This window comes from Haliotis asinina, chromosome 9, assembly GCF_037392515.1.
Source record: "Haliotis asinina isolate JCU_RB_2024 chromosome 9, JCU_Hal_asi_v2, whole genome shotgun sequence".
Taxonomy (NCBI): Eukaryota; Metazoa; Mollusca; class Gastropoda; order Lepetellida; family Haliotidae; genus Haliotis; species Haliotis asinina.
The window spans coordinates 48,163,209-48,190,148 of record NC_090288.1 but is presented as its reverse complement, the minus strand read 5'-3'; the positions used below and the strand labels follow the sequence as shown (position 1 = coordinate 48,190,148).

At 40.6% G+C, this 26,940-nt stretch overlaps 2 protein-coding genes across 3 annotated transcripts in view; one reads left to right on the top strand and one right to left on the bottom strand.

Moving 5' to 3' along the window:
• Nucleotides 1–13,741, top strand: part of LOC137295689 (SRSF protein kinase 1-like) — a 64,947-nt gene extending 51,206 nt beyond the window's left edge. The window contains exons 11-15 of one of the 2 annotated variants that reach the window (XM_067827173.1): nucleotides 254–652; nucleotides 1,413–1,507; nucleotides 2,451–2,558; nucleotides 3,018–3,180; nucleotides 7,266–13,741. In XM_067827173.1, the coding sequence (XP_067683274.1) occupies nucleotides 254–652; nucleotides 1,413–1,507; nucleotides 2,451–2,558; nucleotides 3,018–3,180; nucleotides 7,266–7,450 (950 nt within the window). In that variant the 3' untranslated portion in view covers nucleotides 7,451–13,741. The remainder of the gene's footprint in view (nucleotides 1–253; nucleotides 653–1,412; nucleotides 1,508–2,450; nucleotides 2,559–3,017; nucleotides 3,181–7,265) is intronic. The other variant, XM_067827174.1, reaches the window with a different exon arrangement.
• A 2,200-nt stretch (nucleotides 13,742–15,941) lies between these two features.
• LOC137296384 (glutathione S-transferase 1-like) lies at nucleotides 15,942–20,580 on the bottom strand. The gene is made up of 5 exons (XM_067828167.1): nucleotides 20,338–20,580; nucleotides 18,688–18,780; nucleotides 17,956–18,071; nucleotides 17,562–17,672; nucleotides 15,942–16,826 (listed from the first exon to the last, which is right to left on the bottom strand). Exons 1-5 carry the CDS (start codon nucleotides 20,468–20,470, stop codon nucleotides 16,653–16,655), a joined length of 627 nt encoding a protein of 208 aa, XP_067684268.1. The 5' UTR covers nucleotides 20,471–20,580; the 3' UTR covers nucleotides 15,942–16,652.
• Between the last annotated feature and the right edge of the window lie 6,360 nt (nucleotides 20,581–26,940).

Below are 26,940 nucleotides of genomic sequence, written 5' to 3'. Positions count from 1 at the left end.
CTTTGATACAGATATATTTTTTTAAAGATGACATTAATCAGGAGGTTACAAATTATAAAATATGTTTGAATTAAAATTCGGATGTGAGAAACTGATTTAATTACATCAACCAGTTTGTATCAATGTGGAAATCATATCTGAGTCAAATGTTCCATACTTTAGGGAATTTGATATTTGGAATGGGCTTTGATTTCAGTATGTTTGCAGCCAAAGTGAAGAACCCAAGTTTTCTTTATCCTTTTCTTTCTTTCAGACATGGACCAGCCAAAGACAACAACAAATTCCACAGATGAAGTAGAGATGAGTTCTGAGTGTCCAGTGATTGAGACTGTATCGCAAAATGACCTGGGCAAGGTCTCCTCAAGTGAGAGCCAGATCACAGCAATTGCCAAGCTGAACGTCACTGACGATGAGACGAAGGAAAATTGTCAACCAATCTGTAATGGCCACGACACAACAGGAGTCAGCGGAGGAGGGGGGACAACGGAGTCAATGGACATGAATAAAAATGTGCAGAACTGTGAGCCGGAAACACCCCCAGTTGAGAACGACATGGAACACAGTCAGTCCGAGGGGGGCTCTGCTGAGGATAAACCCCAGGCAGAAGCCTCCTCCCAGGAGGGACCAGACAACAATTCAAACAATTTGACCGGTCAGTGGCTGGTCTGTGGTGTGGTGTGTGTTATCATGTGTGATAGTGCCAGTGCTTTCGCTGCGGATATATGCTTGTGCCACAGTGGAGGTCATTCTGAATGGAGCAGTATACCTGTGTTGCTGAGGAGCATTATTCTGAAGAGTTTTATCTCCATATTTCTTAGATATATGTTGATGAATTTGCTAGTTATTTGTTGGTAATTGTTTTAGGACATGAGTGGTAAATGTTGAATTGTGTGGTGTTCATGCTGCTGCGATGTTTTAGTAATATCAAAGCTGGAGACACAAAAAATTGACTTCACACATTTTACCAATGTAGGGAATCAAACCTGGGTTGCAACAGCATGAGCAAAAGCTATTTCTGCTTGGTTACCCACAGTCGTCTCTGCATGGGATGTTGGTTTGGATTGATTGCGAGATTCATGGGAAAGTCATGGGTCTGTTAGCACCATCTGTTAGCACCATACTCAGATTGTACACATCAACAGTTGATGTGCTTTTCATACACAGGGCTTTTCCCACATTCCCAACACTCCATGACTGTGACTGTAAAAGTTTTGAAAAATGTTTTGGATAAATTCTCCCATGAAATGACTGACTTTCTTCTCAGGAATACTTTTCTTTTGTGCTTGCATAAGGTTCATGAATGAAATGGTTTTTACATGGTATTTAAGAAGTGTTATGTAATTGTAGGATATCCCACATATAAATGTTCTGAATACTTCAGTTAATTAATTGTTCACTTCCTTTGTTTTCAGTTGAAAAAGCCAACAGTTTAGACCGACCTGATCCAGTTAGGGAGGTCTGTGATATACCTGTGAAGATAGCTGATTTGGGAAATGCATGTTGGACGGTAAGCACCTAGGGTTCTGCCCATATTTTGTCACAGACCTGTGTAGATCTGGTAGAGAATGGGTCTTAAGCAGTTGTAGAATCTTGGGTGTTTGTTGTAAAACAAAATGCATCAAAATGTTAATGAATGATACATTTGGAAAACAAATGCAGTCTTAATATCACTTGTCAACAATGTTTTGCATGTTTTGCAACTGACTTACATTGCAGGGCCACAATGTATTGAGCATGTTTTGATGGAATAGTGCCTTCCACTTCAATTGGTGATCTAATTGCCTCTGAGAACTTTTGTTGCAGTTTATTTGAATTTTAAATAGCTCCTCAAAATAAGCAGTCATTTGGGTCCTGACTTAAATTGCAAAAGTTGAGTCCTCTTCATCATTCATGTACAGGCGTTAATAGGTTTTGCTCCTTAAAAAGCCATGTGACTTAATCAACTTAAGCCAAGAATTTTTATTCATAAAGCAGTAGCCAGCAAAAGGGCTATGTGGGATTTATGAAGGTTTTCATGATTGTTTCCTTTGAAAACAACTAAGGTACAACTGAGCTACCAAGAATAGAAAAGCTGTGAACCCTGAGCTTGAATATTGTTGTGTCTAATTGCTTGTTATGGGAAGAACTATCAGGAACAGGAACTACCAAGAACTGCAATGATCATTTCTTGTTGTCCAGGGTTAAAATTAGTGTTGATCAACCTGTATATAGGGTATTGTGACTGATGGGATCAGGTCATCAGACTAAATGATTTGGTTGCTGCATTCCATCATATCTCAGTGGCATAGGTCAGTGTTAATGTCGATAATCTGGCTTGTCCAGTACAGACTACAGTATTGGCAGATGCATGTCATTTAGCTGGAATACTTCACTAGTGCCTTGTGAAAGGAGGCCATCAAATGTAGCGCAGTCAAACACCAGACACTGACAGTTTGTACTTGATGTTTCAGTATCACCATTTCACCGAGGACATCCAGACCAGGCAGTACCGCTGTCTAGAGGTGTTGGTGGGAGCAGGCTATGGCACTCCTGCTGATATATGGAGCACAGCATGTATGGTAAGATCTCGAACCCTGTTTGTCGTGAACCACAGTTGTCCTGAAAAAACTGTCACTATACACCTCAAGCTTGACTAAACTTTGCAGAAAGGAATGGTAACCCTGGTTACCATTAATTGGTTTCTTTAACTTAATACAGTTTTAAAAGGAACATAACCTGTGAAGATTCAGGAGAGAATTCAGCAACCCATGCTTGTTCTTAAGAGACAACAAATGGATGGGTGGACAGGCTCGCTGACTTAGTTGACACATGCCATTGTATCCCAGTTTCCTTTATGGATGCTCATAATGTTGATCACTGAATTGATTAGTTAGTTGTCTGTTTTTATAGTAATCACATGAGTTCATCAAATCTCACTTGAAATTTAAGAAATCCAGTATTAAACAAAGTCTTCATGAATTGTTTGGTTTCTGAAAATGCTGCATGTAATGTTTTAAGTGAATTAATTCTGTCTTCAGGCATTTGAACTTGCAACTGGTGATTATTTATTCGAGCCCCACTCAGGGGAAGGCTACACCCGTGATGAGGACCACCTGGCTCATGTCATAGAGCTCCTTGGTCCCATTCCCAGGCATATAGCACTGTCAGGAAAATACTCCAGGGAGTACTTCAATAGGCGAGGTGAGTCTGCTTGCGCGAAAAGTTCTTAGCCTCATGGAAGTGTAAGCAGAGATTGAGAGCCATTGGTGTCTTTTTGTAGTTGGTCCATGAGTAAAAAAATATGTTGTTTTCAAAACTGATATTTTCATAGAGTTTGTATTCTTTTTATATAATTACATAATGTGTGTGTTGTTAACTTTTCCATGGTCTGATTGCCTGACTTGAAATCAAGATGGGATGTTAGTTTTTTGATAACTGCAGAAAATGGGAGAAGGGTTGGACTTTTCAAATGAGTGCTTCCTGGTGGCTTTTACTTTGGCTTGTTTATATAGAAACCCTTGCAATGTGCCAAGATATGCTCATGTTTTTGTTATATTTTCTGCTACTTACCGCTGACTAGGCCATATACTTTGTAAACTCTGTAGCTCCTGGGGGAATATATTGTTGGCTTAATGGCTTGCAAAAGCAACAGCTTGTGGTAGCTGCACAATGAATCATCTGAAACCATTGGCACAGATCCTGTTCCTGTTCGAGCATTTGTGATTGTCATGTCACTTGGTCTTTCCTTGTTCCTCATGATAACATCAACATTCTGGAATTAGATGATCCTTTCCACAAACCATGGACTTATGACAAAATTTAAACTTCCTAAACTGTTGGTTTTGTGTCAACATGGCCAGGTTCCATTCAGATGTGTAAAGCCCATTTCTGGTGTATTCCACCATGATAATCCTTGAATTTTGATAAAAGTGGCATAAAACTAAACTCTCTCTATATAGCCACTGTATACATTTTGTGTTTACTTTTGTCAAGTTAAATGTTCAAGTTTCAACACAACACCAAAGGTTAAGGGTATGTAAAGTGATGCCAAATACTGCCAGATGTTCTTCCAAATATATACTATTTAATATGTGCAAAGGCAAACATGGTTGGTTTACCAAGTTTCTGTTTTCCCCTGTTACTTAATCGGGTAAATTTAATTCCTCAATAAAATAAAATGGCAGGTCTAGACACATCTGTAAACTGACTTGTTACTGTAAGCTGTACAATAAATAACCAACTTAAGTATATTTGTCGTGACTTGGTACAGTACATTTGTCTCCAAAGCATACGAATGAATTGCAATCTAACTTGTAAAGTACTCAGTAAAATGCAGTTCATAATCAAAACATCACACCAACTCGTTGAGGTTTTTTGCAAGTTTTTTTGTCTTCAGAAGTTCTTTAACAAACTATCATTCAAATCAATTCAGCAAAGATAAAAACTTAAAACTCGTTTAAAAGTCAATAATTTGAACATTTTGGAAAATGGGTTTGGCATAACGATTGTATTCAATTCTCTTGTCATTAAATATGTTATAGCATTCAGATCATGTTTGTCATGGAATTGGTATCACCGGAAATGCAAAAATGAAAAACTGTGAGTCACAACTTCATGTCAGTATCGGTCCTCCATGAGCATTCACAACTGCGATACAACATCTCCTCATGGATTGGATGATGCGTCTGAAGACAGCTTGGGGAATGCGCTGCCATATTTGTACCAACATGGCACCAAGCACCTGCAAGTTCTGTGGAGGGTTCCGAGCTTGACGGCGTCCCCTGCCTAAGACATCCCACATGTACTCTATGGGATTGAGGTCAGGAGATCTGGAGGGCCATTCCATGATATTGATGCCATCATTCCTGAGGAAATTCGTTGCTAAATTGGACGTATGAAGTCTGGTGTTATCCTGTTGGAAAGTCAAACCTGGGCCATGAGCTGCCATGAATGACAAAAACTCAGGAACGAGCACCTGATCCCTGTATGCTGCTGCATTAAGGTTTCCTTGGACGACAATGAGTTGGGATCAAGCATGACCGTTGATAGTACCCCAAACCATAACGGTACCTTCCACTTCCTGTACGCATTGCGTTCTCCTCGTCTTCTCCAAACTCTAACACTTCCATCAGCAAAGGTTAATTTGAACCTTGATTCATCACTAAACACAACCCTATTCCAATCTCGTGGGGTCCATCTCAGGTGCTGTCGTGCCCAGAGAAGACGTTGGCGTCGTTGGAAACGGGTTAGAATTGGTCCACGATATGGTCACTGTGCATGAAGACAAGCAGAGCGCAGGCCATTTCAAATGGTTTGTGCAATCACTCAACCTCCAAACAATACATTCCCAGTGGATGTGGCAGTGACAAACCGATTACGCAAATTACGTTAGACAATCTGTCGGTCTTCTGCGTGTGTCTTCACACGTGGTCGACCAGGACGGGGGCGGTCAGCTGTAGTGCCAGTTTGATGGACACGTGTCTTGAGATTATGGATGGTCTGTCGACTGCATCCCATAACCCTCACAACATCAGTGACGGACGTTCCCGTATTCAGCATGCCAATGGCACGTTCATGCTGAATGTTTGACAGTCGTGGCATTGCAAATTAACAAATAATTAACCATAAAACCGTGTTTTTCTGAGATGACACTCTCCTCTGCTACCGTGAGATCAAATGCACGTGTATCAACAGGTCAAGTGATGATTACACGATGCCATTTAGAAAGTGGTCAAATGCAACATATGTCATATTTGGGATTTCACTTTCTTAGTAAAGTACACATTCTAGTACTTTTTTCGGTTTAGTCCCATCCGGGATTCGAACCCGCACCCTCAGAGTCAGGCACCTAATCGCCAGCACACAAAGTCAGCCGCCTAGCCCGCTCAGCCAGGAAGTCGCGGTGGCTGAGCGGGCTAGGCGGCTGACTTTGTGTGCTGGCGATTAGGTGCCTGACTCTGAGGGTGCGGGTTCGAATCCCGGATGGGACTAAACCGAAAAAAGTACTAGAATGTGTACTTTACTAAGAAAGTGAAATCCCAAATATGACATAGGTCAAGTGACTTTGGACGTGGAAACGTGATGTTAGCGCGCAGTGCTCTCACATGTGTTACGTAGGCCCGACCAGTAGAATGAATGTGTGGCGTAATGCCCTTGACAATGCATTTAACCATAATCACAGCCAGAACTCTTTCAAGAAATGTTGCAAAACACTATTTGAAAAATAATGAGTGTCAAGTCTATATTTTGCTGAGTTTATTAACTCAGTTCACTGTTTGTAGCGAGGGGGAGTACAGAGAATGGGACAGGTGTGTGAGAAACACATGCGCAAGTGCTGACGAAGCTGTTGATTCATTAATATGTGCTGTCCCGTCTCCTTCCTTTCTCGCACACCTGCCTGTCCCCTTCACTGCACTCCTCCCTCGAACAAATAGTGAACTGTGTCAATATTTTAATGATAAATTGTTAAACATTCTGTTTATTTTTAGTGCAGACTTTCTGCAGTAACCTCACAGAGATGGTATGATGTTTTGATTATGATCAGCGTTTTGTTGAATATTCAATATTCTTTAGTTTTCGAACTAAATTGCAATTCATTGGTCTACTTTTAAGCCAAATGGACTTCAATTTGAATATCTGTCCAATTTTTGGTTCATTTATTGACGAACGACAGTCATGTTTTGGTACATAATCTCCCCACTTCGCCATTTTATCAAATTTGTTTCCATTTATCTTTGATAAATGCACAAAAAATGTAAGACAGTCCTTGAGAAGTTTTCCATACATATTTTTTTACTTTTGCTTAGATTGTATGGATTGGTTAGGAACCCTCCAACTAGTATGATCAAGAGAGATCAAGCAACCCACCCTTGTCGAAGCACCCTATGAAAGGGATCAGGTGGTCAGACTCGCTGGCTTGGTTAGCGCTTGGATATTGATCGGTGGTCATGTTGTTTATCAGGGGATTGAGGGGTCCAGTTTTGATTATTTAAGGACTGATGCCATGTAGCTAGGATGTTGCTGAGTGCTGCAAATTAAACAGATTAAAAACAGTGATGTTTGATTTGGAAGACCTTGCTATTTTGGGGATTTATCAGAACCAGAAACTTTAATTGTTGTTCTTGCCACCAACCATTGGTTGACAATTTCTGTACACTGGCTTTTGTGAAAATGACATAGACCATACTGGCATAAGGTATTGTTAATTTTGAGTAAAATTCCCATCACTAACCGTTTCAGTAAAACTTCATTAAAACATAACTAATCCCATTTTTCATCTGTTTCAGGTGAACTGAGACATATAACCAAGTTGAAGCCATGGCAGTTGTTCGATGTGTTAACCGAGAAATATGAATGGGACCCACAAGAAGCACATGAATTTGCAGATTTTCTCCTTCCAATGTTAGAATTTGACCCGGACCAACGTGCTACTGCTGAGGATTCTTTAACTCATCCCTGGCTGCACTCCTGACCTGGAGTCCCCCCCTTCCCCTCCCCATCTTCCCTCCCTCCTCACCCCATCAGTAACTGGGTGTTGTTCACCTGACTGCCACGTGACCAGGCAAGGAAGCTACGATCTTGTTTAGCTGTGTTTGTGCAGACTATATAGCATGTAACCACCACTTGCTGTCTCTCACCATGCCAGTGTACTGACATACGTACAACACCGTCACTAGTGATACTGTGTATTGCTGTACTGCATCATTGACTCCTCATGTAGTGCCTGTTTGTTTGAATCGACTCTGTTTGGAATTACTTCCAAGATCCATGTGAAAAAAGACAGCTTTTCCAAAGGGTTATGATGCATATTACTCTTGCATATTGAGATAGTCCATGGATGTATTTCCTTTTTCATGGTGCTGCCTGAATGAAATACCACAAGCTTGAAGTTTACCTTGAAGAGTGGTTGTTGACAGAGATAAAGAGGAGTTCTTGAAGAAGCCCTCTAGAGAACTGATTATTGGTGATGTTTCTTCATGAAATAATGTGGATTTGATTTGATGGTGGTCTGTTCAAACAAACAGGTTGTCGGAAATATTATTGTCAATGGAAATCTATTGTTGCAGATAGTGGGCTGTTGTGATCATAATAACCTGTCATCATCATCTTAAGTGTCCACGATGATAGTTGGATGTGTCATATAAACATCAGTAACAGCTTGAATTTGAACAGCACCATGCGGGGCCATCCATCACCAATCCTCGCCCTCATCCTTGTCATAGTTCTGCCAGCCTCTACATCATCAGTGCTAACCCAGACACAGTACCTTAGAGAAACCGGCCACCACACTTGTTCCATGTTTGTTACTTGTTCGCTGTCTTCAGACGTCCATTGTGAAGGTTGTGCATTTCAAGTTTACAGAGACAGTTAATTGTTGAATTCATTGGGTTTAGGATGCCTGAACTTGGATACAGATGCTTCTCATGTTTTACATTAGAGGCCTTTGCGTTGAATGAACTGCATACTCTTCCTACGACGCCGAAGCAGCCCTGATTCATCCGTTGTCCATGATGCTCCTGGCAGACCTACCTAGGATAGAGTTGCAGCATAACTCATCATCGTCTGTCTGGACTCCTCATTGACCCATATGTATATATAATGTTCATCCTCTACAATGCAACTCCATGAAGCAAGCATTATGCATCTGTTCTCATAGCCACCCAGGCACCATGTGTTATGACCAGTGTCCACCTCAAAGCCAAGCTGCCAATAGCAGCACAGAGATCTCATCCTGCAGTAACAGACCTAGACCTATGAATCTTTGGGACATCAGCCCAAATCACATTTTGTGTCAAATAAATGAAATCTGTTTTTATTTTTTTTACTTGAAAATCCATTTCTCCCTAAAATGTAATATTTCACAGTCAAACGGAATCTGGATCTTCAAGTGTAAATATTCCTACTCTGTCTCATTTGGAACCATATCCTGAATTCCGTTTGGTTATTCAGTGAATAGTTTGGGTTGATGAAGATGTTCATGGCATATTTCCGTTTGAGGTGGACTAGAGAAAGCATGTATGTGTTGTACACGGTTACTGAAACTTTATACGGAGCACTGTTGTAGTAGACACTGTGTTATTATTATGACAAACTATACATGTATGCAAGTCTACCTGGTGGTGCAAACATACCCATCATTCAGAGATGGTTTGTACCAGTCAGTCATCCTTTGTCTAGCTTGTCCTGCTGTATTTTGTTGACATGTTTATGGTTGGAGTAAAAAACTTGTAAAAAATGTGATACTGTTGGCTTGCTACGGATGATGTACCAGTCTCTTTGTCTTGTTTCAAAGATGTACATTTGTATACAGAGAAACCTTGCTGGTTCAGAACTTGTAAATTTTGCAACAGTTCTATCTGGAATCTTTATGTGAAAAGAGTATTACTCTAGTCTGTGACTTCAACCACTGAAACCCTTAGACAGGAAAAAACTCAATTTTCGTTTGGTACCTACCGGTAGACCTTATAATATGACAAAATTTCACACAAAAATATCGCTAAAATAGGTTTGGCAAATAATTAGGTTCTTGGCACAGACAGTTCCACTGGAAAGTGGTCTTGTTCATCCTTTGATCGTTCAGGAACTGGGTCTTCAGGGATTCATTCCAGAGCTAAAACAGTCAGTCAGTCCAGAGCTAAAGTTGCTGGTAATCCAGTTGTACCACTGTTTCTGATTCTGTGTTTATGTCTGGTCCAATTAGTCTTTTTGTTGCTACTGCTGACTGCTTACCTTCTAGAACTCTTGGTTTCAATTCATATCCCTCAGCTTTGTACACAATATGATGATTTTTACTTAGCAGCACCAGACATCTGACTTGGAGGCTTGTGTACCTAATGAATCTCTACATACAGCCCACTATAATGATTTCTCTTTAGGAAGCTCATCATGCTTAATGAATTTCAGTGGTCAGGTTTATAGTTTACGTTCTGAACAGTTTGTATATTTTGTAGATTTTGACAGCACGTTACTCTCCACAAGAATAAGGTCGTCTGTGAAGGTCTGAATATCAGGCAGACATGTACAACAAGAAACTTTAACAAAAACTAGTCTGTGGAAGTGTTCAGGGATATGTGATATATATTCATCAAGTTGTTGTAGGGTTGCTTTCCAGTGCATGTTTATCATGTTTCTTTGTCTGGAACAAATGATCCCCAACTTAGGATAATATTGTTGATATACGAATATGTTTCCATTTTGGTCTTTGGGCTCATTTCAGTTTTTTGGGGTTTTTTTTTGGTGAACTATGATGTGTAAGGCTTATGAACTGCTCAGATATTTTTGGACTTTCTGTAATTGGTAGTTATTTTTCTGGAATTGTGACACTGCCAATGGAAATAGATGTCTCATATTAAATTTGTCGTGATGCAAACAGTGTATGAAATGAGGCCTATCAGACTGCCCCAGACAGGCTAGATTTCTAATGGATGGTCGAAATATACAGCTAACCAGCTTGATGGTCAGGAACAAATTTTAGATGTTCTATGCTTGTGAGTGAATTCTTGAAGTCGGGATAAATCCATTTGGGGCTGGTAACATTTTGAAGTTACCAGCCCTGAAAAATCTGGCTGGATTTTGGGCTTATTTCACACACTGATATGAACCTGTTTCGCCATGTCGTTACACCAGTTACTGTAAAAGATCTGCAGTTGATGCTTTAGGTTATGGCTTATGCATTGTATAGTTAGACAGAACTTGTCTGAGAACCAAAGACTCGTCCTCTTTTCATATGCCTATTCAGCATTTGCTTGAATCTCTGCTGTGTCTTTTGTGAGAAGACAGGAAAAAATAGCAACTGTTTTTTCGTTACGGTACAATCTAGGCTTCCAAACATACATACTTCAGTGTATGATGTAATTACTATCCTTTGTAATTGGAGTTTGATTTCAATTTTTTAAAAACGTTATTGATGATTAAGCCAGCCATTTTCTAAGACTTCTGTTAAATTCCAAGACACATCTCTCACTATGGTAGTAGCTTGTAGAAGGAGGGAGTAAGATATCTGGAACAGGTGGTCATTTGTATTAGACATTTCTCAGGCAAGTGGCCAGTAACATAAAACAATTCTGTGGCAAAGGCTGAGTAGTATAAACACCACCCCATGTAAGGCATGGTGTCTGTAGCAGTACTGTCAAACAGTTTCTGAGATGAATACGGTGTGCTCTCTTCATGGCTAGTGGGCACAGAGTTTTATTCAGAAAGCAGATTTTATTCCTATGAACTAACTAATAACCTATATGTGATATTTATGCACCAACCAATTATAGTCTTTGCGGCATTCCATCAACTTATCTAACATCACTATTGAAGTTTAGCTCACACCTATATGTATAGAAAACACTGGCTCATAAGGTAAAACAATACACATAAGGTTAAAGTCATTCCAAGGTTAAAGATAGAGGAATCCTTTGTAAAGCAGTGACCAATTAATTTTCACTTTAACATAGTACACATATGTTGGTTGATGTGTCTTTGATTCTAGTCTGTTTCAAAGTCTATTGTTGTTGTAATAGGTTATCTATGTCACTGAAGATAATTAAGCAAGTTGTAAAAATTCTGATATGACATAATGGTACTTTAGAAACAGATGTTTGGGAACCTGGACGTGCATCTACATGGGTAGTAGTTTTGAGATAATGTACCCAGGCAGATTTTCCACCTTAACGTTCTTCGTGACTTTCATGAATACAAGTGCATCAAACTTGCAGTTTCACTAATATGAGATTCAGGACAGTTTTTGGTTGAGTCCCATAAGGGATTGAATCATACTCTCAGAGTCAGGCACCTAATCACAAGCACACTAAGACAGTCATCTAACCCAAACAGCCACCTTGGCTTCCATGAAGCCCAACAGTGCAAGTTCATATTGCAATGGCCATGTGGCTTAGAATGTTGACTCCATGTGCTTGCGATTAGGTGCCTGGCTGAACTTGTGGTTTTGAATCCCGAAGGAGTACTACTTGCCAGAAGTACCTAAATCTGTACTTTCCTTAGAAAGAGAACTATTACATTGGACCACTTTATAAACCGCATTGTTGGATATTATATTTAGTCTGTCTCAAGGTGTCATTTGAGTGTATGAAAGCTGGCCAATATTTTATCAGGCGCCAAAGTTGTTCACATTTCAACTGGTAGATAGATACGCTGCATTTTTAAGACAAAAACACTGCAAAGTCTGTACTAAGACTGGTTCTATTCACATCAGTTTGAGAGAAATGCATGTCAAAATAAAGCAGACAAATGTGTTTGATTTCGTCTTTATTTAAGATTTTTATGTTTGAAAACACTTCAGAATGCTTAAGATTTTAAACATATTTATGGTGTGTAGTATTGGTGAACATTTTATCAAGCTTATGCTTGGAATGTTCAGTGTTCAACGTTGGGGATGCAAAGTAGATTCATTAATATGTGAGGTCAGTATGGGGAACATTCATAGAGCATATCAAGGATTAAGATGAGTGTGCATAATACATGCCCGAGAAATATTTGGGCAGCTGAGAAAGGAGAGGTGTAGGAGGTAGGTTTGGCTGATATGGATCTGACCATGCTTCTTCAGGGAAGTATGAAAGCAGTAATGTATGTAGAACTATAAATGCCCTGAGGAGCCTCCAGAAATTATTTCTGTAAGTTTCTGAGATGCTTTTGCAGGCAATTGCTGGGTTACCAAGGAATGCAAGTATCAGTATCTGAGTGACTACAATAAGTTGCCTGTCCACTTACTTTCTCAGTGGCTGATAGAAGACTTTATACTGCAGATGCATCTGGAAGTATAGCTACTGTTTTACATTGAAACACGATTAGGCATTACATGCAAGTAAGAATGTGTTTACGGATTTAGCCAACTCAAAAATAAAAAGTGAAAGGTTTTCTTACACATGGTAAAGCACTACTGTTTGCGTTTTTCTTAATGTAAACTTTACATTGTATTCTCTATTCAAATAGTGTGCATATATGAAATATATCACACAAGATTTCAAGGCTCACAAGGGCTTTAAAAAGCTGCTCACACTAATATCAAAATACAATTTTAATAATGAAGCCTCTGAAAGGTCTTTTTGTTCCACATCAAATATTTATTAAATACAGTCTATAAACAAGAAATTTTAAGTCAGGCTTAACAGCTGTCAGGTCATTCCTGAACAGAAAAAAGTCCTGTTTACCATGACTCATTGTGATATTGAGTCCGGCATTGACTTGGCAACAGCTTTTGTGGTACGCCCAGTCTTCAGACATTGACACACACACGCTCGCACATCTTGCCGAGTTTGATGCATTGGTGAACATGGTTAGTTGATAATCACTTGTTGGTATGTACATAGCAGGTGCAAACTACACTAAACCCTGACCTGAGCCCTCTTTCGCAAAGGTATCTTAGTGCCAAGACCAAGATCATTCGTGAAGTGTAACACTTACATAGCACTAAGACTGTTTTGTGGATTAGGCCCGATCCCCACCTGTGCTAGTTATATCGGCCTTATGCAACATTTTATTTTCATTGACATCCTTTAGCAAGCTAAATGGACTTGTCCTTTGTATTGTTGTTTCTTTTCAGTTCACACCTAATGGAACTTTTTATGACCAGTTTCAGATGTATATTTCAGGAAAGGATAGCTCTACTGAGCTTGGATGTTAAAATTGCTTGTTACCGTGGTTACAATATCATTTGTGATTTAGTTTGCCTTTGCTGTTTGCATGCTCTATGTATACAATTGTAAAAAGGAATACCACAAGCCCAAACTGTTCAAATAAAAAGGGCTTGCATTTTTTCAAGATTTTGTTATTTTTTTTATCAGGTGAGCTTTGGACAGCAATGAATTTCAGAGAAATAGCAGAGGTTTCCAGGCTCCACTTCCTTCATCTTACCCACACTTATGCTGATATTTTTTATGACAATTTGCACATGAAAACCATATTTTAAGTGCGTATTTGACACAGTAGTCCTCAATTAAGATAGTGGGAAGTATGTTAGTTTGGACCAGAATGACAAGGTTAGGTTTATGTTCTCTTTTAAGCAATATTACAGCAATATTGGGGCAGGGACACCAGGAATGGGCATATAACATCACATCCATGTGGGGACTTGAACCCAGGTCTACGGTGTGACAAGCGAACGCTTTAACCACTCAGCATACCCAGATTCAAAGGGCCTCTTATACTATCAATTTAGACTAGGTATGGTTGCTATGAAGTAATCTGGATGTTTCCTTTGGATTATTTTTGGGGGACAATATGAATTGATTGACTAAAATGTTTTCTTGATTTTACAAAATCATGTTTTTGAATCCCAATAATACCTGATTGACTTTGCATCTGAAACTTACAAATTACTAAACATTAATCTTATTTTCCAAGTTCGTAATTGACAAACATGAATTATTTTGGATGTGTTTGCTTACATTGGTCACAGAAAACTAACCTTCAACAAAAACAGATATCTCATGAATCGGGTATTAATAAGTCTCAAATGCTGTTTTGAGTGCCTCAGACATATGACATCTCACTTACAGTAAGGGGTCAGTTAAACCTGGCAGGCTCCATCTATGAAAAAAACCCACAAAGGCCGAAATGACTACAAGTGATTTTCAACATCCTGTAACTCTGTGGATGTTGTATGAATGCGTTACAAAAACAGTTTCAGTACGCCCGAAGTCAACACTTTCAGGATGAACTTAGGTGGGTTTTTTTGGGGGTTTTTTTTAACGGGAAATATATAATTTTAAGCCGACGAACAAAATGAACGGGTCCCTTAGTAATTTAATTATGAGTGAGTTAGTTTGATTTAATGGTGGTTTGAACAGCAATTGATCAACCTCGGCCAAATGTAAGAATGATAACAGGAAATGAAGCAGGTTGGAGATATGTACCACTTCAGCGAAGCTGCGAGCATGGGTTTCATGCACACCAAAGGGCGACAACTCTGCAAATCTCTGTACCGGTGCACTCGTTCCAACGAACGAGTAATATTCGGTGATTGTACTCTGTCCACAGTAAGTTCCGCGCCATCAAACTCTCTGATAGACTAGCATTTGTTGATAGTGCAATGGCCTTTCGCAAGATAGCCTGGCTGCAACTTCTTAGCACTGATGACATTTTCCATAGGTATTAAGAAGCGGCCAGAAAATCTATCACGTCAACTGTTCACTTGTAAACCTGCGTTCTGAGAACGGATGTAGATTGGTATTTTCCGTCATGAGCACAAAAGGGTTACTCTGTCCAGTGGCTAGTTGTATTAAGCCTTCCTGAAGACAGTGTTCCCACTTAATTGTAACCTCTTCAAAGATAGGAGTTAACCAGAACCGTGGAGATTTACCCCACACTGTCTACAGTGAAAACCTTTCACGGATTGTCCTCACGAGATGAACACGTGGAGATCTGGGTTAGAATTAATGTTCTGTAATCCATGCTTGTCGGGAAAGGCGACTAACGGAGTCGGGTGGTCAGGCTGGCTGACTTGGTTGACACATGGCATCAGTTCCCAACTGCGCAGATCGATGATGAAGTTGGTGACTGGGTTGTTTGGTCCAGGCTCGATTACATACAGACCGCCACCATATAGCTGGAACATTGCTGAGTGTGGCGCAGAACTAAACTTACTCACCCGTGAAGATACTCGTTACAGAGGAGAGTTACGGTATTGGCTGGTCAGACTTGCTGACTTGGTTGACACGTCATCGTTTTGCTGTTGATCACTGGATTGTATGAACGAGACTCGATTATTTGCAGACCGCCACCATATAGCTGGAATATTGCTGAGTGCGGCGTTAAACAACAGCCAACCAAACAATTTTCGCAGAGATGTGAAAGTCATAGTATCACCTACGAACAGTTAAAGTAATTTTTCTCCCAATTTCTACATCCAAGCTGTATAGCCTACTGCATCAGATGAGCGAGGGACGGCGTCATGTTGCAAAAAGTGGACAACTGTTGAACCTAATATTTGATGTACAGAACAACACAAACCCACGTTCAAAGTTATAAAGTATATTGCCCTATGAAAACACAGCGAATTAATTAAATATGTCATGAGTGTGAATACAATGATATCGATAATAGTGAAAAAACGAATGTCTTAACAAACAAATGGATGGAAATCACCCGATTTATTGCGAATGAAAAACGCACCCGCGTTCTTAGTATGAGAGCAAATCACCTTCAAACAAAATCAACATCCTTAAAGCCACCTAAAAGTCTGACAAATATACTCTAAACTGTAGGGAACTTCATTTGTAATTTTCGATTTAAAATTGGAATTGGAAGATATGTAGGAGTTAATGAATGTTGAAATGATGATAATGAATGTCGAGAGAGTGCACTTCCTTATGACATACGTGTTTTTTACAGTAATCGCTCTTGAAAGATGATTGGAGTATGGACATGAAATTCGCTTGTGTGCGATTTTATTTTATTTTTTTTAAAAAAGAAAGCAACTGTTTTTACGGTGTAGTAGTGTCACATATGCATTTTGTGTAGTTTTGACACATGAAATAGCTTTTGATGACCGAAAGCTATGCACTCAAAATGAACTGTAGACAGAGGTCAAAAGTAACATATCTTAGCTTTGATAACACTTCCCTTGTAAAGTGCAAATTCTAGAACGATTTACTGATAAAGCGTTGGGCAATGTCAACCAGTCTATGGAGCATCTCCTCCTCTTGTTGTGTAACGAAAGACAATGTTCAAATGGAGGTCTGTGGCCTTGACTCCCGGTATTTCTTAATGTTCGCCACATTGGTCACCGTGTTGTAGTTCTTGGCCAAGTTGGGGTAGGTCTTTGGGAAGGTGACCTTGAAGGTTTCGTCTTGCAATACTGCTTCCAGAGCGTCCATCACGGCCAGGTCAGCGATGGTTAGCTGTGGAGGATCATGTTGCTAGGTCAGTAGTGCCCACACGTTCAACGGGTGCTTCGTTCGTTTGTTTGTTTGTTTGTTTATTTGTTCAGCAACTTTCTGACTATATGACGACAGCAAGTATTCGAATTTGGACCGGGCAATCCGGTGCTTCACATCCTGAGCATGTGTATGGTGTGTGTGGTCTGAATGTGTGTGTTTTATGGTGTGTGTCTTGTGTGTAGTGTATGAAGTGTCAGTTTGTGGTGTATGTGAGAGTGAGTGTGTATATGCCGTATGTTTTGTGTGCATGCAAAGTGTCAGTTTGTGTGAATGTGAGTGAGAGTGAGTGTATGTATGTGTCAGATTCTGTATTGCGTGTATGTGACGTGCCAGTGTGTGTGTGTGTGTGTGTGTGTGTGTGTGTGTCCGCGTCTGTCTCGTCACACTGAGCTTGGCACTGTCTCTCCGACAAGATTTCCCCAACCATATTACATTTTACTAACACTGCAACCATTAGCAAGGTTCAGACACATTGTAAAGAAAGTTAAGTCGTCACCATACCGTGATCGCTTGGTGCTAACACTAGTCTACATCCTGCATCACTGCACGCTTTCCACTCAAGTTTAACAAGGACTATTTCATATATATATATATATATATATTGCGTTTCTTTTGCTGTCTAGTATATCACTGATATATTGTTGAAGAAGGCACTCGCTCTCTCCCAAATATGTTGGGATGGTAAAGTGTACTTACAGCATTACCCACGAGGTGCCCTGACCCGGAAGCGTTGTCCTTGGCCGTTTGTTCCCAGGTTTTCAGGTACTTTGGCCGGATCTCCTCCTCAAACTTCTTCTGCGCCTCAGCCTGGAACATAAACAGATACACATGAGTCTTAGGTACGAATATAATGGTTGGTGTGCTGTTTAACGCTGCATTCAACAATATTACAGCAATATGGCGGTGGTCTGTAAATAATCGAGTCTTGATCAGATAATCCAGAGATCAATAGCATGAACATCAGAGTCCACTACTGGGATACAATGACACGTGCCAACTAAGCCAGCGAGCCTGACCACCCGATCCCATTAAGAAGATGTATATTCGTTCGCCCAACTACTAACTGCCTTTCAAGAATTCAAGAACCAACCTTGATGGTGGCGTCGCCCTCAAAGAAGTATTTGTAGATACCCTCCTTCATGGACCGGGTCTGCTCGGTGAGCACATCCGCTCTGAGTCGCTCTCTGGGAGTTTTCCCGGCCACGCCTGAATTCAAACAGGGTTTTGAATGAACTCCTCAAGAAAGAAAATATTTATGATGAAAAATACTGTACCTTTTATATGATATGAATGAGAGGCAAATATGCAACCAGTTTGACAGGAAGTAATATGTGTGTTATGTAATATGTGTGAAGCTGACGTAATATGCGTTATTTTGTAATGTGAAGCTGACATAATATGCGTTATTTGTAATGTGAAGCTGACATAATATGCGTTATTTGTAATGTGAAGCTGACGTAATATGCGTTATTTGTAATGTGAAGCTGACGTCATATGCGTTATTTGTAATGTGAAGCTGACGTAATATGCGTTGTTTTGTAATGTGAAGCTGACGTCATATGCGTTATTTGTAAAGTGAAGCTGACGTAATATGCGTTGTTTTGTAATGTGAAGCTGACGTATTATGTGTTATTTGTAATGTGAAGCTGAGGTAATATGCGTTATTTTGTAATGTGATGTGAAGCTGACGTCATATGCGTTATTTTGTAATGTGAAGCTGACGTTATATGCGTTATTTGTAATGTGAAGCTGACGTTATATGCGTTATTTGTAATGTGAAGCTGACGTCATATGCGTTATTTGTAATGTGAAGCTGACTTACCGTATTCTGCAGCAAGGTACCGGGAGATGGACATACTCTCTGGGAACGCCTCTCCATCGATCTCTATAAATGGGAGCTGACCAAAAGGGGTACCTGGAAACGGTTAAAATTATAAATGTTTAGTTTGAGGTTAGGTATGTTATTGAAAATTTTAAAGTGATTCAGCAATGTTTTTCGCGTACCTCTTGTCTGTTCCATTTGATGTGACTTTGCAAAAGTAAATGTGGAATGGTTTTGTAATGTGATGTAGAGATATTCACAAAAATCATCATATCCAAAGTGACTTGAACAATTACACAAAAATGGTGTACAATCAAGTTTTGGATCCTCGAAGTATCAGTTCAATTTTAGAAACATTTAATCTTAATTCTTCATACCTCACAGTACCTACTGGATGAATCTAACATATTTTACAATGGTTGCAAGTGAGTTTAGCGTTATGCCATTTTTAGCAACATTTCAGCAATATCACGGCGGGGAACACCAGAAATGGGCTTCAAACGGGTGGGAAATCGAACCCGTGTCTTCGGCTTGACGAGCGAACGCTTTAACCACTAGGCTACCTCTAGTTAAAAAGACTGCATCGTTTGCAGTTTGCACCGGTTTAGCTGAATTTACTAGCCACTACACGAGTCATGCAATGGTGTTTTCTAAATCACTCAGAACATATCAAACGGCTTAGGAGATAGGTTGTCTCCTTGTCTGACACTGGTTTTACATGGGAAACGTGTGTGTATATCTTTGTATATAACACGTGAATTTTATTGTATTTGTTATACATGAGCATAGGACCTATTTCAGTTACATTATATTGTAAAAGCTACAAGAATGCCGGACTGTATCACATGCTCTTCGAAAAACAACATAGGCACAGAATAGTTTTTAGTTCTTGCTAACAAAAGATCCCGCTAAGCCAAATGATGTGAAAATGTGATCGCTAGTAGAGTATCCTTCTCTTAACTGTGCCTGAGTTTGGGTTTACCAGGTAAAGGGTTAAAGTGTTGCTAGGTCACCACTCCAAAACCAACGTAGCATGACGACTCATCGTTTACCCCAAGCTTGCTCGTGGCGTTAATAATACACAAACTGGTAAGACTTGATCTGCACGTCTTTTAGCAATAAACATACAAAATATGAGTTCAGATATTTTTTCTGATGAAATCTCCGTTATCTCCGCAAGCAGTATGTATGAACATCATAAATATGGGATTTCCTTTACAGATTTTTGTGATGTATTTTATTTTCGTGAGGTAACATTGATGCACTTTCAAGTTACTATTAAGAACTGCATTCCAAATTGTGCATTTCAGCCGTCAGAAGGTCTCTGTTAAAGGTATCGGTGGCCCTTGATACTACAGTCAGCCTTCTTTTCATTCTGGGGATCAATGCAGGCCCGTATCTCAATGGGCTGTCAAGAGCTTACTTACAACAAGATCCGTCACACCTGCAAGCGCACAAAGAATTTGAAACCTGTCTCTCGAAAATCCATACCTGCACGAGCGAATACAGCCTTTAGGAAAAGGGTTTAACCAGTTACCAATCGCGTAATTTTCTATGTAAAATGATAGCCAGCGCTAACAGAATTGAGAGTAAACCATGGACTCATATTTTATGCGTGTCATTGGTAGCTGAACTGACTTGCTTACTTACTTGCTTTTACGGTGGGCCACTCGCTAAATTCAATCCTATTGTCTTCAAAATCTACCCCAGCATTTCTGAGAATTAGGCGTGGTATCTCTCCCCTCGCACGAAGATTGAAATACGTGTATTTGTAAGAAGGCATCTTTAACACCTGCAATCAAGAAAGTGCACACCTGAGCTTCGGCGAACCGTTGTATTTGAGGGACTGACAGCTATGGCCAGCTGGATTTTATGTGCAACTACACGTCACGTGACCCGGATGTATTAGACAAAGGCGTTTCCATGACTTGACAAAACATCTAGCGATCTCGAGTCGTCGAGGAGGCAGTACACGTACAGTACATGACGTTGACCGTCGAGGAGCGTGCATTTCCTAGTAGGCCGGACAATGGCGATAGCAGATACGCATATGACATTGTCAAAAAGGATGTGAGACCGTTTGGGACGCGGATATAAGATCGATCTGGACTGAAGTCGGGAACTCAGGCAAAAAGGGTGTGACCTTGGTATAACACACATAGTTATGATTAACGGTTTATGTTTTAATGACCGTTCATAATTTATGGAGAAGCATGTATGATAACCATCCCCATCCCCATCCCCATCCCCATCCCCAACCTAATGTACAAAGTCAAAGTAAGAGAATCTCCCTATGTCATGTACAAATCAGTGACACCCCCACCCACTCACATTTCCCATAATCTTTAAACATAGAATTTCAAATAGTCATATGTACAAATTTGCTGAAATTGAAATTGATGTCCTATCTAGAACAAATGGTAACAACCCACAACCCACAACCCACAACCCCCACCCCCACCCCCAACACAACCACACACATAAAATCATCACCACCCCTAGATATAAATTATGAGCAGTCGCTTAGCTAATTGAAAGATAGCAGCGAGTGAAAACAACGACTGACACAGTGGCCCTTAAATGGTGTCCTCCCAAACCGATTCCAGTGGTTACAGAAGACGAAGATGGCTGTAACTTGGTAAACAAAATATTCTGCACAATTACAGTGTGACCAGTTGACCTTCGAGACACTCAAGACTCTATATACACACAGGCAAAGGTAACCAGAGTCTGTCTAACAGCCAACCCATGAAGATCCGAGTTAGAACTGATCTTCAGTAACCCGTGCTTGTCGTAAGAGGCGACTAACGGGATCGGGTGGTCATGTTCGCTGACTTGGGTGACACATGTCATTGTATCCCGATTGCGTAGATCGATCCACATTAATTTCCATACTGTTGAACCTTTCTCTAAGGCTAATAACAAAACTGAAGCAACTCTAGATTTCCTCAGCTTCAGAATGTGGCTTGTCTTCAGTTTCTAATTGTTTGATTCTATCTAAATAGCTAACTTGCAATAGCTACTGGCCCACAAGCCAACTGCTAGCTGATTGTGAATCGGGCCAGTAATATATTGTTAAAGTGTTAAAGCTATCCCGATTGGCTAGCTGAAAATTCAGATACTTTTTTCTTAATTTGATGCACATTAAGTCAATTATTAAGGTGTTAAAAGTCCGTCCCCAAAGTTCCGTGATATTGATAATTTTCCAGGGCGAGAGAAGAGTGATATGGGTTAGTAACATTTTCACTTAGCTATCCCACCCTTTAATCTGTCATCTTGATATGACCCCTGGGTTGCCTGGTCCAGAGTCGGGAATTTAAACACCGACCTCATAGTGCTTGGTCAATGACCAATCACTTAATAGCACTGGGTGCCCTACTGTACTAAGTTCCAATATATCTTATTTTATTCAACCTAATGCGAAACAATATTTCGAATACAACACTACATTTCAAGTTTGGCAAATATTATTGATCCATCTTATACATACTTTCTTGGGTGGAGGGTGGGGGTTGGGGTGTGCTAGCCTAGTGGTTAAAGCGTTGGCTCGTCATGCTGGAGGCCCTGTTCCATTCCCACTTGGGTATAATGTGTGGAGCCCATTTCTGGTAGCCCACTGGCGCGTACCATGCCAATATTTTCGTGCAAGGCGGACAGGCTACAAAGCTTTAAATTTAGATCGTATTGTGAGCTTGTCCAACCTTTCAGGAACAAACATATGTAATCCCGGTTTCTTTGTATAATGGTAGCTACGCCCTGAAATTAAATAGACTTTTCGAGATGCCAATGAAAGTGGCAAAATCATCACCATAACCTCCCCCTTCATGGTACGATTGTGACTGATGTTCTTTAAAGGCTTAACGAATCACATGTAGTAACGATACATTTAGATAAAACGAGGGTAGTTGTATACAGACGAGGACATTTGTTTGTTACCGAGAACATGTTCAGTGATGATAAACTTGTTTCCACCGCCAGCCCTTCGAGGTAGGTAAGCTTTGTATTCCCACATACATCAAAGATGAATCGTTTAATAAAGGTTGACCATCATCTCGTGTAACACCGTGTTAATTCTTTTGTATTACGTTAAGAATCAGTGAAGAGCAATGGTGCACTGGCTACAATATGTTGACTGGGAGACATGGCTGTTGTGGAATTGTACTGTCTATTTCGGAACTTTCCAGTACAGTCTCATCAATGGAGTTAGTTTTTGTCACACTACAATACACCTTACAAGAGGTGTGAGTGAGTGAGTGAGTTTACGTCGCACTCTGCACCCCACATTAGTAGTAGTGGTAGTAGAAGTGGTGGTGGTAGTAGTAGTAGTGGGAGTAGTAGTAGTAGATGTAGTAGCAGTAGTAGTAGTAGTAGCAGCAGCAGCAATAGTAGCAGTAGTGACAGCAGCAGTAGTAGTAGTAGCAGCAGCAGTAGTAGTAGCAGCAGCAGTAGTAGTAGCAGCAGCAGTAGTAGCAGTAGTGACAGCAGCAGTAGTAGTAGTAGCAGCAGCAGCAGTAGTAGCAGCAGCAGTAGTAGTAGCAGCAGCAGCAGTAGTAGCAGCAGCAGCAGTAGTAGTAGTTACTGTAGTAGTAGTAGTAGCAGCAGCAGTAGAAGCAGCAGCAACGGTAGTAGCAGCAGCAGTAGTAGTAGTAGTAGTAACAGCTGGTCGTTTAGTTTATTTTAGCGGCGTGCAATCCCTCTAGCAAGTCACTACTGTGACTAATCAGACAAAAATGTCATAGTACAATTCCACACTACAGTAGTCCCAGTGGATTAACACTGATTCAGCTTGTCTGTCTGTAAATAACGATTAGTCAAGGTAGATCAACAAGGTCTGAAACAACAAACGCTTGCTTAATCGAATAAAACCTTGCTCGCCCAGGCGGCTTGGGAGAGGTGAGTCACGGAACAGTGTATGTGCACGACTGAGTATAGGAATTGCAAGACTTCAGGGCGTACACTGGATTTACCCATTTACCCATGTAGTTGAGACTCAGTGAGTGATTTAGTTCTACACCGCTTTTAGCAATATTCCAGCAGTAGCACGGCAGGGAGACACCTGGGAAGACAATTGTACCCATATGGAGAATCGAACTCGGGGTTTCGGCGTGACGAGCGAAAGCTGTTACCAACAGACTACCCCTCGAACCTCATTGACAGGATAAAACGGACACGCATGGGCTTCCTAATAGTTTTAAAGCGTTCGCTCGTCGAAGACCAGGGTTCTATTACCATGCACCCATGATGATCCGGGGTAGAATAGGTCTTAAGCAACCCAGGAAAAAGGGCGACTATGTTTGTCGTAAGAGGCGATTAAGGGGACCGGATGGTCCATCTCGCTGACTTGGTTGACATGTCATATCTCTATAGAACCATATTTACTTTTAACGAAGCGGCCACAGGTAAGATTACGAACCTCACATTCAGTTGCTATGGCAACTACTGGGTGCAGTAGTAGTTACAGATTGGTTAAATATGGTTGAATGAATTCTTGGATCTTTAAAGAATGTATGTAAATCTGCCAGTGGATCATCATCAAGATTGCACTCCAATTACAGGTTGTCGAGAGAAAACTGAGACGACCTCTGTGTCGGCCATTGTTCTCTCTGTCACCGCATGTGACTGATTTCGCTGTTTAAAATATACATGGTGGTAAAACGAGGAGACCACTGTTCAGCAAGCTGGAAATGCCTCAACAAAGCAGGGGAGGTCTGAGAAATTTTCGCAGCTCTCACTATAACCTGAATGTTTGATCGACTTTCTAGAAGTTGATGAGTCAGAAATGAAACACAATCTCACGGAGTTTATCAACATAGAGCGATGTTTCGATGTAGATTCTTACTTCGCTATCAAGCTATACGTGCCTACAACCAAATCATGAGAAGTATATACATTTGTCTTGCAGACAGATTGTGAAATCAGACATTTCATGAAATGACTAAAAATGTCTGTCATCTCATGAAATGACTAACAGGATCAGCCATTTCGCGTCATTTTATGTAACGACAATCAATATAGTTGTTTTAATGTTTTAATCTACAAAAGTGGATCACAAGTTCAACATCACTTGTTGTCACTTACAGTTAACACTATTGTGGCAGCAACTGTTGCACTTCAGTTAGTCTTTGTAGTATTTGCTTCTGTTTGTTTGGTACTCGCTGTGTCACGAAATGAATGAAATCTTTGGCATTTCATTTCGAATGCACGGTGATATTTTCAAGCAAACTTGACTAACAGTGTTTAGTTGAGTAAATGTATTTAGTTGAGTGAATGTATTTTGTGCCGCTTTTAGAAGTATTCCAGCAATATCACGGCGTTGGATATCAGAAATAAGCTTCACTTCTTGCGCACAGTTGGAGAATCGAACCCGGGTCTTCGGCTTGACGAGCGAACGCTTTATCCACTAGGCTACTCCACCGCCCCATAACGTTTATGGAGTGGGTGAATGACTTTAGCCGCTTTTAGCAATATTCAAGCAATGCCATGGCAGGGACAGCATAACTGGGCTTCACACATTCTACATATGTGCAATGAAACCGGGTCGTCGGCGTGGCGCGCGAACACTTTAACCAGTAAGCCCGTTGTCTATGGAGCAAATCAAACACCTATCGCTTCACAGATAGTCTTTTTGCACCATTTCTAGTCATCACCAGACGTTGATCTTCTTTCCAGGTCTTTCTTTTGAAGGGTAAACATGAGTGAATAAGTTTTGTTCTACGCTGCGTAAAAACATTCACGTGATATCAGGGCGGTAGACCCCAGAAATTGGCTTTACTACTAGTACCCACTCATGGTATCGAACCCGGGTCTTAGGCGTGACGAGCGAACGCTTTAACCACTAGGCTGCCCCACCGCCCCAGGACAGCCATGAAAGACCCATACGGCGTGTCTTCTTCGCCAGTGACAGGTAAATAACTCTTATTGTTATGTCCTGACGAGGTGGATGGATGGATGTGCCTTTCACTATTTACATACCCCTACATTATTTACGCATAGTCGCTAATTCTCATGTGAAATCATGGCAAATGTACATACACACACAGCTATATTTATATAGCGGAAAATTGTTAACGTTCGCATTGCATGTGAACGGGGTATTAAGGACAAGCGTAACACTTCATTTTCAAGAACTTTGCAGAATGGGGACAAAACAGGCTTAACTGATATTCTGAACAGGCTATCAATAACAGAAAAAAACAACTGATTTTAAGTATGTCGTAACTGTAGAACATATTCAAACGTCTTTTCATCCAGACCTGAGTGAGTGACTGAGTTCACTTGTATGCCTCTTTTAACAATATGTCAGCAATGTTATGGCGGGGAACACCAGAAATGGGCTTCGAATACTGTAACCAGCACGAAAAGCGAACGCTTTAACCATTAGACCACTACCCAGTAGGGTAGCCTAGTCACGCCGATGACCATTGTGCGAAACCCCTGTCTGGTGTCCCCGTCGTGAAATTGCTGGAATATCTTTAAAAGCGTCGTAAAACGTCATCACTCACTCAAATGTAACATGTCACATTTGGGTATTATAAAGTCATACACAGGAATGAAAGAGAATAGAAAATATCATCAACGCAGATGCTGATATTTTTAGATGGCGGTACTTTACGTTTCCACGGAAAATAGCCATTCATGCTGACAGTGCAGTTTTCAGTCTAATGCCCAACGACGACAATCCTTCCCTGTAATTATGTTCCGAATGGCTGGGTGATTCACTGGCGCAACTGAGCTTTCGCGCACAACAATATCAGTCATGCTTCACTGTTGCCGATTCCAATGTTAGATTCAAGCCTTCTTCAGGGGTCAAGGTCGCTGTCACCATGCTCCAGTGGGTGGAGCGGGTGGAAGGCGGGGTGTCGGCCCGGGTAAGCTAAATTTCAATATTCCCTATTCCCGGTAAAGCGTAAACCACCAGTTGTGCTAGAAGTGCCGAGAAGGCGATTTGCTATGAAAACATCGGATTACAGTACTTGAGATTTCGACGCTCTCAACTGAGATGAAGTTTCCTGCTTCCTGATTAAGCTGAGTGGATGTCTAATTGAATGGGAGTTGTTTCTTATAAGTACAATAAATGAATATGTCAGGCTTTTTTACATGTCTTACAATGACCAAACAATTAAGGCAGTTAAACACCAAATATTGAGATTGAAATGCCCTATGTAAAGAGCTCAACGTATTTTCTTCATCAAAATGGCAAATGTGCAGGTCAGGGTCATGTTTATTGACAACAAACAACAATAAAGAGGGGGC

Coding starts and splice junctions, on each gene's coding strand:
- LOC137296384 (XM_067828167.1), bottom strand. CDS start 20,470: ATGCCTTCTTACAAATACACGTATTTCAATCTTCGTGCGAGGGGAGAG. Junction 18,072..18,687: donor GTACCTTGCTGCAGAATACG/GTAAGTCAGCTT, acceptor GTTTGAATTCAG/GCGTGGCCGGGAAAACTCCC. Junction 17,673..17,955: donor AGGGCGACGCCACCATCAAG/GTTGGTTCTTGA, acceptor TTTATGTTCCAG/GCTGAGGCGCAGAAGAAGTT.